General features: G+C 32.7%; 1 protein-coding gene across 1 annotated transcript; it reads left to right on the top strand.

Annotated features, from left to right (window-relative positions):
• The first annotated feature begins 1,086 nt into the window (after positions 1–1,086).
• On the top strand, positions 1,087–12,045 carry LOC137931763 (cyclic GMP-AMP phosphodiesterase SMPDL3A-like). Its single transcript, XM_068775261.1, has 9 exons — positions 1,087–1,159; positions 1,765–1,830; positions 6,333–6,486; positions 7,928–8,133; positions 8,563–8,729; positions 9,639–9,837; positions 10,729–10,838; positions 11,057–11,229; positions 11,835–12,045. The coding sequence occupies exons 1-9, from the start codon at positions 1,090–1,092 to the stop codon at positions 12,043–12,045; spliced, it is 1,356 nt and encodes a 451-aa protein (XP_068631362.1). The 5' UTR covers positions 1,087–1,089.
• The last annotated feature ends 18 nt before the right edge of the window (positions 12,046–12,063 follow it).

The raw sequence follows: 12,063 nt of genomic DNA, 5'->3' as shown, positions 1-12,063 counted from the left end.
AGCAGAGACCCCAGCCTGCTTTGCGTACCGTAATATCACACTGCAATCGCCAACCTGCCTGCCAAGCGTGGCGATTATGGTATAGAGGATATATTCATATCTTTCAGGGAGGCGTATATCATATATTGCAGTGGTCGTCTACAGGCTGAATTAAAACCGATTCAATACATCAAAATTACAATTTCTTTTTTTATTAAAAAACAACTTATTGAATCGATACTATATATTTATACAAATAACAAATGATTATTGTATATTCAATTTCATTATTTTCTCTAGATTTGTTCATGTTATGAAATGTGCACACTTAGCAGTGTTACATGCTTTTCACGAATCAAGTTGCGTTTCGAAGTTTTAAGTTGAAGGATGTTATAGGCGAGCTCAATTTCAATATAGTTTTCTAATTCTTCTTGTGACGTCATAAGTAATATCATTGTGGATTAACGACTTAAGCGAAAGAAAAAATACTTTATTTCAGAACTCAAATTTTTGTGGAGTATGTACGAATAATATAGTAACTTATATATTATGTGTTATTTTTATATCACATTTACAACTTTACCTGTTCTGTTGTTTCTTTACGTGTTTGACTGGTAGACAATACTAATATGCATTTAGTTCGCCCTTAAAATAATATAAACAGGGCATATACATATATATATACGATGAGCAAATAAATAAATATATATATATATATATATATATATATATATATATATATATATATAGTAAATTTAAATATATAGATTGGGTGTCTTGGTAAGTTAAAAGATGCACTGTCATAAGAATGTGCTTGTTATCTCTGAACGACTCTAGATTGACTGGTAGACAATATTAACGCTTTTACTTTGCCATTGAAATTATATAAAAAGAGCATATAAATATATAAATATGGTGACCATAAAACGTTGGCCGTTTTGCAAATTAAAATATGATCAGCTTCTATAATGAGGTACAGAAAAAACATTTAACTGTAAACTAACAATGTCCTTTCTTTTACAGTTAACGTGGTCATGGTACAATGATCACGCGGCAAGGACATCGTAGTGCGACAATCTGCGCGAGCCATCCGTCATGTGACATCGTAACATGAATCCCAACAGCCTTGCAGTCTACATCACGAGCCTGTTATGGCTTAACTTAATAGACGCTAAAATCGGTCAGTAGTATTTTCTAACCTTACAAAGGTTTCGCTGTATCGTAGCCTGTAAAGTACATTTTAACACTTGCTATTTGAGCTAGCAAGTAGTATTTTTAATCTTGTATTAAAATCTCTTTGTCTGTACTATTTTTATGAAATTAAAATGGTGGTATTTAAAAAATAGCACCTATATACTTAACTTAAAAGAAAATGACTCAGAAAAAATATAACTACACATTTCATTTAAAATTAAATAAATTTTGTCCCGTTTGTATGTGTTATTATTCATATATTTGTAATTGAAAGTTAAATGTTATTTTTATCAAATAATAAGTTTACCTAGTTGACAGTTATAAATCATTTTTAGTAGCTTTTTTATTATTGGAAGATAAAAGTAGTCATTTTTATAATAGAAATTTAATACAGATAAATGATAGTAATACGATTTATAATCAATAAAACGTCTAGATAATAAAAGTTATCATTATTAAAAGGCAGTTATGATAGTGAATGATGATTAGTATTGATTTTAATGATTAAAGTTGAAACTGTGATATTTTTTTTAAAATCTATTTAGGTTAATTATAAAAAAAAATTCCACTAAATTATATTTTGTTTCGCAGGATACTTTTGGCACATCACAGATCTTCATTATGACCCGTTTCACAACTCCCCCGAGTTTCATAAAGGTATGCTCTTTAAGCAAAAAGTTTTCCTTTTTAATTTTTAATTTAGACTTTGTTCCATAATTTACCGGGTGTTGGTATAATCGCCGACAGGATTAGTTAGATGAAAGTATGAGCTGCAAAAAACCGACGAGCAAATTAAATGAGTTATATATTTTATAAACAGTACATGTCAATAAAGTAACTTTCTAATTTTCCTGGTTTATATTGGACACCAAACAAGAAGAATATTTTCCTTCTTTTACAAATATTTATAGTGGATTTTAGTTTCGTACGTTTGTTTTACATATATAGCTGTATAGACATATATAAGTAAGCAGAGTCTTTCTTTTCGGAAGAGAAAGACATATAGAATTAGATAACGTGATACATGAAAGAAGAGCACTGAAATAAAATTAGAATGAGAAAAAATTAATAAGAAAAAAATGCCTGTTTCCACATAAATAGGGGTGGAACAAGAGGTCCCAGCGGAGTTTACGAAAAAAAGGTAGAGTCATTAAAATAATATTTAATAGGACTAACAGTGTAACGTCGTCGAAAGAGATTCAAACGTGTCAATGGTTTAAGATGCAACTCTTCTTTTGTGGCGAGATGCATCTTCATATTTACTCACCTATTTATGATCGTACACTCTTAATAATGTATTTAATTATATACTTCTATTTTATAATAAAACTAATAAAAAGAAAGTATTAAATATATTATCTTTATTGTATATGCGCACAATTAAACCCATGAAGGATTTGTTAATTTTTGAAAATTAAGGTTTGACGTCAAGAGTTTATTTTTATGTTTTATGTTTTTCATATGTATGTCATTATTTTTATATTCGATTTTAAATCACTGTACATATATATCGTCTTACTTTATTATTCAATTTTAAATATTAATACGTAAGTATCTGACAAAACAAAATGCTGCAATAAAATCGACGGGACCACGAGGTATCAGAGCGAGAGGCAGACCTAAGCCAGATGGGGTGATGAGATCGTGGCTACGGCACGTCACGGGATAGGGCTGCCATAGATAGGAAAAAATAGAAAGGTTTTGAGGAGGCTTTTACCCTGAGGGGTCCATACAAACTTAGTACAAAATTATTAAAACTATAGTCAAAAATTTAAAATTACTGTTTTTAAGTAATTTGTATAAAATGCGATTATTATAATGTATCCGATATCAATTTCTTATATCAAAATATATTAAGTGCACCACAGATAAAATAAAATAATTTAAATAAATGAAAACCCCTTTACATTAGCAATATATTCGATGTTAGATATATTAAATATTTGTATAAAATTATTATAACGATATTGATATAACGAGATTTACAAAATAAAATGAACTAATTGTATGCCGTTGACCCCTACGTCATTTTAGCTATGTAACTATATTATATATAGATACTACATGTACTTGAAAATTGGTTCACTTGTATTTAAATTATAATTTATATAGTTAAGGTGTATCTATATGCGATTAAAGATACAATGAAAATGTAACGTACATATGTATATATACATATTTATTCATATAACCGGTAGCCCAGTGGTAGAGGAATGAGACTTGCGATCATAAATCGCGGGTTCGATTCCTGATATAAAATCTTATGTAATTCTTTCTTTGTGCATTAATTATATAGGATTGGATTATGGGAAGGTCAAGCAGCAGCGTTTTCTGCGTACCATAATACTACTCTGCTATCGCCAATCCTTCTGTCAAGCATGGCGATTATGGTACATCCCCATCTTTGGTAGTCTATGGACAGAATCGGCCATAAGATATTCATGTAAATTTATGTATCTTACAATGTATTTAAACGTCTATAGTCACATATATGTGAATAAATAAATTATTGATTATGTATCGAAAGAAATCAATAAATATAACTTTGTATGCTTACGTTATTAAGTAATATTCCTTCCCAAATTACATTATTTGCGCACCCTACAAGGGGATCAATTACTTTGAGTGGCTGGGGCAAAGTAGGAGACTGCATGCGATGTAAAGCTTTTAGGGATATTTCTCAACAAATTTATTTTTATACATTTTTCATAGTGTCTTCGCGTTATTTAAAACTAATGCTATCTATTTATTAAATAAGGCGACTCTACAGTTTTAAGAATAATATTTTCATTTTATTACCATTCGCGTTTTTAACGGTTCCCATTTATTTCAATTTGATCCGTATACGTCGTTATAAGAATGCTTGAAGATCCGAATTTGAAAACGAACACCATTTTGTGCCCCCTGATCTTGGCATCTTACAGCTTTCAATCTGAGAAGAGCGCACAAAAAACTTTCGAATTTTAATGTGATAATTTAAAAAATAGAATTATTTATTATACTATTTTATAAACTGTATTTAATGCACATATTTTGGAATTGTTGGCCATTCAGGTTTTAAAATAATGTTCGCGATAAAACCATTTTTTCCGACTACTATTCAAGTCCTTGTAACAATTAGAATAGTTTTTTTCGGTATATCGGACCGCCTTCAAGACTTTAATTTTGGTTTTTATCTTTTAAACGGCATCCCCGCATTGAAATTTGAGTTTGCTATATAGCCATTAGTCGCACGAACTCAAAAGAGCAGTGAATACGGGATTGGGGAACGATACGAGTCGAGTTTTTGATGCTTTTTTTCAACAAATTTGAATGATTTTGACACCACTCGACTCTTTGACGTTTTCAATTTGTCAATTGAAATATTTGACAATAAACACGTGTAGCTCGGAGTTATTTAAATATTGTGATAAACTGAGGCTTGGAAAAATAGACAGTGCGAACTACCTAGGAAAAAGTAATCTGCCTTCCTAATACGTGGGAGGTTAAAATGACAATTTCAACTTTTCGATCACAGTACTATTAATAATACATAAGAATTATTTCGTAGTTTGCAATCATAAAATATGAGTACGATATAAGGATTTAAGCATACGTCAAAAGGTAGCTTAACAAAAAAAAAGATGATCTTCAAATAGAAATAAGTAATCCGGGATTTCCCTCCGTACCGAGTAAACGGAGGAAATAGAAATGTCTTTTGAAATTATGCGAAAACTCATGCGCGATTTCAATAGACGTTTTCTTTCGTATGAATATTATAATCTTTTTCATGATAGAATACTAAGTTATCGGAAATAAGGGTTCAAATATAGTTTCATTTGTCAATACTTATACCTGGAATTTTTTTCACATAATTGTAATAACAAGTTCATAATTTTTCATTTTAAAAGAGTAATATATAATACATCGGTACAGAAGCCTTAATAAAAATATGATATAAGCATTACTAATGTAGTTTTAGTCATTGCAATACAGTTTAAAAATAATCTTTTTTTATTCTACTATCAATTATCAACTTCGAGTTTTAAGAGACAACTCTCTCTTTCTCTGGTGTTGGTGCGTCTTTATTTATAACCACTAGCAAGTTACTTACTTATATTAGCCTCTCATTCTTCTTCTTTTCAACCGATAGACGTCCCACTGTATGGCTTAAGCCTCCCCCCCCCCCCAAAGATCACCGCGATGACTGGTCTTCCGGTCTCATTAATTACTCTTTAACGAAGGCCCCTTCCAATCGGTCTTTGAAAGACATCGGAGAAGAACTTTGTCCAGCAGTGGATTCTATATCTGATATAATGATAATGATGACGAAGCAAATGCTTATCATATATAATTGTCTACACTGCAATTTTAAATTCTTATAAATTTACATAAACATGTCTTAGAAGTTCATAAGACTTGCTATAATTGCTCGCGAGACCGAATCCCGGGATATATATGATACAGTCTTATATATAGATTGCACTTTTTGTATTAATTATAAAGAATTTCCGCTGTCCACGAAACATTTTCCAGAGGATGGGCAACAGTGTCCTCTGCGTACCATAATCTGTATACCATGACACAGTGCAATCGACAACCCATCTGCCAAACGTGGCGATTATGACATATCCTCCATAGATATGCTTTGCAGTAGATATCTATCTACACGGTGCGTATACTCGCCTATACCTTAGATTATCGTTCGTGAAAGATTTTTTCGTTAAAGTCATCGTGTGGAAGCATTAAGACATTACAAATGTTACAATAAATGAAAGATTTGCTGGTAAAATTATTTGCTAAAATCACGATTTGAAATATTATTCCATTGCTAAGATAGACTAATCTCTATCAGACAATTGTAACTAATGAAAAATAGAAGATATCCTAATGTCCATTAAAATTAAAATTATATAAACAATTTTTTAATTTGTTTATATGATACACGCCATAGGATTCAGTTAAAGTCAATATCAGTTTTTTTATATATGATGAGTCTAGAATTCAACCCTAAATAAAACTTCAAATTTATTTTTTTACCTTTAGCTGAACAGATTCTAGTCAATCCGTCATCTGCCGTCCATAAAGCAGTAACTGATATTTTATTTACAACTGTTGTATCAAACCACCGAGTATACAATCGTTTTTGGATCCAATATAAATAACAAATATTGGTACAGGATGCAGACACAATCGTGCAAACGTGGACCACAACCACAGGAATGGCAGGCACCGGGATCATACCTGCGACAGTTCCTGGCCGCTGATACAAAGTGCAGCCGCCTTCATGGCTGAACGGCATCCAGACACATTGGAGTTTGTTCTTTGGACGGGGTAAGTATTGTAATATAGAGAAGACTCGATGACTACAACGCCATAGCCCAACGTGATGATTTGATCAGGTCTAAACTACGATAAAATTGGTGTAGCAAGAGCGATACCACTTTTGAAAAGAGGTCACGATCCTTAGAAATATGCAAGGGGCAACTATTGTCGCAAAACACGCCAAATCATCAAGTATTTCGAACCCCAACTACGAAATATTATTTGTAGACATTTCTAGAAAGTTCTGGGTCGAAAGAAAGTGGTAAATGATGATCGACAGAAAGATGATAAACGAATTTAAAATCAAAAGTACAGTTGTGAACAGCGATGTAAAAAGAAAAAGTTATTAAGTGTAGTGGTGGAAAGTCGCTCTAGTTTCGTTCTGGTCTATCCTTGGACATGATCAATATAATATATTTTTATCTTTAAAATTAAATCGTAGGCTAATGAATGATTCAGTGTTAGTAGGGCAAATTGAAACGTAGTGTCTGTAACACAGAGTACTTGTTCTGGTCGATCAATTACCGATGAAGATTATGCAATTTTAAAAAAAATAGAGCAAGCTGTTATAAAGAAAGATACTTATACTATTGGGTTGTTAGGAAAGTAACTTCGTTTTTTTTCCGGACAAGGGATATAATTGTATTTATTCGATCCTAACTTCACACTGCAGCTGCATAATCATTATATGTTTTGGGATGTAATATAGCAAGGCTTGTGGTTAAAAAAGTTGAATTGATTAGATCTTTTAAATAGACCTTTTAAATATGAAGACAAGTAGAATTTTCGACATATTATACTTTTTACTATAGCAGGGGTGGCCAAACTGCGGCTCGCGAGCCACATGCGGCCTGAAAGATTATTTTTGGCTCCGATTAATATTCGAATTTTTTCACTTTTTAAATTTATATATTCTATGTCAGCTCTTGGGAAATCGAAAAAAATTACTGGTGTGAATTATTATTATTCCACCATAAAATTTGCAAAATCCAAATAATAACCGGCATATTAAGTATAGTTAGAAGCGCCCATGTTTTGTACTTTTGTCATATAATTTCAATAAAATCATAATTTTAAGATAAAAATAGTATTCATTTGGGTGTTTAAATGCGCAATAAATTGCGGTTCGCAATAAATTTCAAATTTCGAACAATGGCTTGAAATATTAAGGAGCTTGTCACCCCTATACTTTACAAAACCTTAAAGTGCTGTGCAAGCCAGAAACGAATCTACGGATGCGTATGGAGACTACCCAATTCCGGACAATCCTATAGTATAAAATTCACATTAATATGAATCTGTTTAAATTATACTTGCCACAGTATTTTGATTGAAACTTCCAAAATTTATTTGAAAATGATATGAAATATTTTTTATTCTACTTCATTAAGTAATAAATAAGTAAAGAAAATGTGTTAATCATATTTAAAGATATTTTTCCTTTCGCTAGAGATATCCTGTCGTCCTCAATGGAACACTTGAGCGAAGAAGTTAAGCTGGAAGCAGTGAGGAACGTAACTGATATACTGAGCAGAACCTTTAGCAGTCAGTTTGTATTCCCAGCGCTGGGACACAACGACCCTCCTCCTTCAAGGAGGTTGGTTGATATGTGGATGCAATGGCTACCGACAGAAGCATTGCAGACGTTTGAAACAGGTTAAGTATATCAAATTACGGAGAAAATTTAAAATTACATTTTCTTTTTTTATGTTCCAGACATTGAGTAATTTTTTTTTCAATAATGAAAAGAGGTTTTATATATGGACAATCGAATGATTGAGACCCAATAGGGGGTCCTTTTTAATAAAATATTTTTTATTTTTAAATTAAAAGCCGCAATTATCGCAAAATGGCGGCATAAATTATGACGAAAAAATTTATATATATATACATATGTATGTGTTCATGTTGAACATATATCTATATATCATTTCGTTTATCTTGATTACCAATTAATCTTTCCTGTAAAATTAAAAAAAAAATTATATATTTTTTTCTTATATTTACAAATACAAAGTACGTATTGAATAATTTCGTCATAGACATGTCTATTATGGGTGGTAATAACTCGTGTTAACTTTATAGGTGGCTATTACACGATAGAGCAATCGCACAGTAAGCTTCGGATCATAGTGTTGAACAGCGTGCTGTGGGCGGGCGGTGCAGCACGGACGGACGGACCACACCGGGGCCGAGCACAGTGGGAGTGGCTTGAACACGTCCTGAGTAAAGCCAGGCGGAAAAACGAGATGGTAAAGTTGTAAATCATTTTATAGAATACTTATTAAATAAGATATATATGTAATTAATTTGAGAATACGTTAGTAATCTAGTCTGAAATGTTTAGTGGGAATCTATGTCCAGCTGTGGACGTCCTAAAGCTAAAATTATGACTAAGAAGATGAAAAATTCTTCTTATTCTTTTCAGCCGATGAGCGCCAAAGATCGCTACGTTGACCAGTCCTGCGCTGCCAAAATCCATCGACTTTCTTCGACCTTAACTATGGCGTATTTTCTATAAAATTTGCTATAAAATTGAGTTTACAATAAACTTCTGGTTTAGGTAATCCCAATTAAATTTAAAAAACTATAATGTTTGTTTATTTTTTTCGTCATTGTTGAACATTTCATATACTAAAAATATAACTACGCCATATCGTATAGAAAGGGTATTCAGTCATGACACCTTGTACATTGTATTCGTTGTATTTTTATTACTAACCTTGTAATAGTCAAAAGAACGAATTCTGTATGTGACACAAATTTTGTAGCCCTGTCCATTAAAGACATTTGTTTTGTGATACGAAAAATTGTATCATGTATTATACACAGGATGATAATGTATTTGTAAAAGATTTAAAGGGGTTATTATATGTACAAAAGAGTTTTCAAAATTCGGATTACAACGTATTAAAATTTATTATTGTTCATCATCTATTATTGTCAATCAACTGAAATGATGATAATGATCTATCACTACAGACTTTGAACTGCTAGAAAGTAGCCTTGCCACAATTCAAGAGAAAAAATCAGTATATTTTATAAACTTTTAAGCATATTGTTGAGGAAGCTATACAATTACACCTAAAACCAATCACCCTGGATGCATATAACCAATATATTAACAAATGCCGTATATTATTGTAAGTAATCTTATTTAGGTTTACCTGGTGGCTCACGCTGGACCAGGAGTTGAGGAACGTCACAATGCTGGAAGTGCATCCGCAGCTGGTGGTGGTGAACTCACACCGACGGCCAATGCACGACTGCTCCACGTGATCAGGGCATTTAGTGACGTCATAGCTGGACAGTTCTATGGTCACCGTCACGCTGACACATTCCGACTGATTTATAGTGAAGGTAAACTATTTCTTCGTATATCAAACTGTATATATGTATATACATATATATATGCATTATTATTACGATTCTTCCGCCAACAGGTTTCGAACCTTCTTTTTAAACATATAAGGGTTTGCTGACTCTTTTGCTGGGGGATGTCTATTCCAAAGTAGAACGCTTTAAAAGTCAGATTCCTACAAAGCAATAAAAGATATCACACCGCCGACCTTTATATGTGTGTGGAGATAGTTTTCATAGTAAGAATGACACTAAAGATCTCCACAAATGATATATAAGTTTTATTAGTTGAGTAAAACAATTAAAAACAGAGAAATAGCAGTCGAAAGTCGAGTTATGACACGAGCGACGTACGTAACGTAACGCTGGGACGTTTGGCCGACTCGGGATGTGAGCGCGCGCAGAGCCGTCCGAGCTGCGCGTGAGCCGGTCGCAGCACAGGGCCGCACTCAGCATTCCCCTCATGTATAATAAAATTACTGAATTATATGAAGAAACATTTGTAGCGTGTCAGGATATATTCAATTGTCCAAGTCTGAATAAACAAATAAAGATGAGATGGTTATATGTTCCTCTAGACATCATACAATTAATAGCCCTTTTGCCACTGTGTCCGGTACTATAATACACTCACCTATAATGTATTCTTTAACATGTTATAGATTTAAAAAGCTTTAAATTAAAAACTCATGAAAAAACTTACTAATTGTAAAAGACTTTCAAGTCGTTTACTTCGAATGAATTGCTTTAATTACTGTATTACGGATATTTTTTTTAAACATTCCTGATGTGTTACCTTCTTCTATTCCTTCCTGCAACTGAAATTAGCATTCGATAAACAGTTTTAGAAATTAATAGTTAAGTGAAATTGCTAACTTATGATTATTCTAGGACGGCCAGTGTCATGGGCACTTCTGGCACCTTCGGTGACTCCTCGAGGATCAGGCAGCATATCAAATCCAGGGTTAAGGCTTTACAAGTTCGACTCTAACACAGGAAAGGTGATGTATATTATTCAGTATGACATTGTCCAAGTGACACACACAATGTATCTACATTACACGATTTTTGTCTTGCTTTAACGTTTTTATTTTTATTTTTTAGAAATATATTGGTTAATATGTATTCAATAACAAATTTAAAATCATAGTTATGTCTATAGCGTGAAATGGGTGATTGGTATGTGGAAATCCTTCATCACTAACTCTTTTCTTTATAGGTATTAGACTATACGCAGTATTATTTAGATATAACAAATACGAGAGGGGAGCTGCATTGGACGATAGAATACAATCTGACACAGTACTACGGTTTGAGAGAGATCAGTGCAAATTCATTAGAAATGTTAGCCGAAAGGATTCGAAGTCATCACGACCGGAATATTTTTACCAAGTAAGTTTTAATTAAGACTTCTCTACTGCTTTTGACTTGGACCCAACTCTACTGTTTTTAAAAATAGAATACGATTCTTTTTTAAGCGTAACCTTTTTGTCAAGTTTTTTTGATACTTTTGTCAAGCGATGATTTGTAAATTACCAAATATATTTCACAAAAACTTAAATACGAGTTTTAACGCTAAATTGTGTTCTTTTTTAACTTCGGTTAATTCTGTATTATTTGTTAACGTTAAAGTTGTTTATTGAAGCGAAATATGTCGTTTATTATATTTTATTTAAAAGGATTTTTTGATTTATTTACATATAAACACAGCCAATGGATAAGATGGTTATTATATTACAATAAAAGGTAATAAAAGTTGTCATTATATGAGATGAATAAGGAAATGAGCAATCAATGGCCGTTGAATCCGGAAGGTTCTAGAATGTCGACCTCGAGTAGGTAGTGTAGCTGAACCAACGATATCTTTAAGATGGTGTGAAGTCGCTGTGTCGCGATATTTGGAGGAAGTCTATGCTTATGAATGGGCGTCTGTCGCCTCATGTAACGATGATAGATAATTAGGAATATCTGTTTAACTTGACTCATTTTTTGGACAGGTATCTGACAGCTCTACGTGTGCGTCACAGCACGGATGCGTCGGATTGTGACGCAGCTTGCGTCCACGTTCACTACTGCGCTGTAACGCGGGCGGACTACCACGAATTCCGAGCGTGCGTTCGAAATCCAGCTTCCGCCTTGGCGTCTCGCGCTCCTCACATTTCAGGCGCAGTCTTACTCTACGCCGTTCTCATTATAATTTCATCTTAGAATTACAATATTTCTTTT

This window comes from Battus philenor, unplaced genomic scaffold, assembly GCF_028537555.1.
Source record: "Battus philenor isolate CCGP_79_NKW_IND1 unplaced genomic scaffold, ilBatPhil1.0.hap1 SCAF_8, whole genome shotgun sequence".
In the NCBI taxonomy this organism is placed as follows: domain Eukaryota; kingdom Metazoa; phylum Arthropoda; class Insecta; order Lepidoptera; family Papilionidae; genus Battus; species Battus philenor.
This window is presented reverse-complemented; position numbering and strand designations above follow the sequence as displayed.

Bases quoted from the DNA above. Each gene is read 5' to 3' on its own strand.
- LOC137931763 (XM_068775261.1), top strand. From the start codon at position 1,090: ATGAATCCCAACAGCCTTGCAGTCTACATCACGAGCCTGTTATGGCTT. The intron at 1,160-1,764 runs GTCAGTAGTATT...TTTGTTTCGCAG, and splicing joins CTTAATAGACGCTAAAATCG to GATACTTTTGGCACATCACA. The intron at 9,838-10,728 runs GTAAACTATTTC...TGATTATTCTAG, and splicing joins CCGACTGATTTATAGTGAAG to GACGGCCAGTGTCATGGGCA.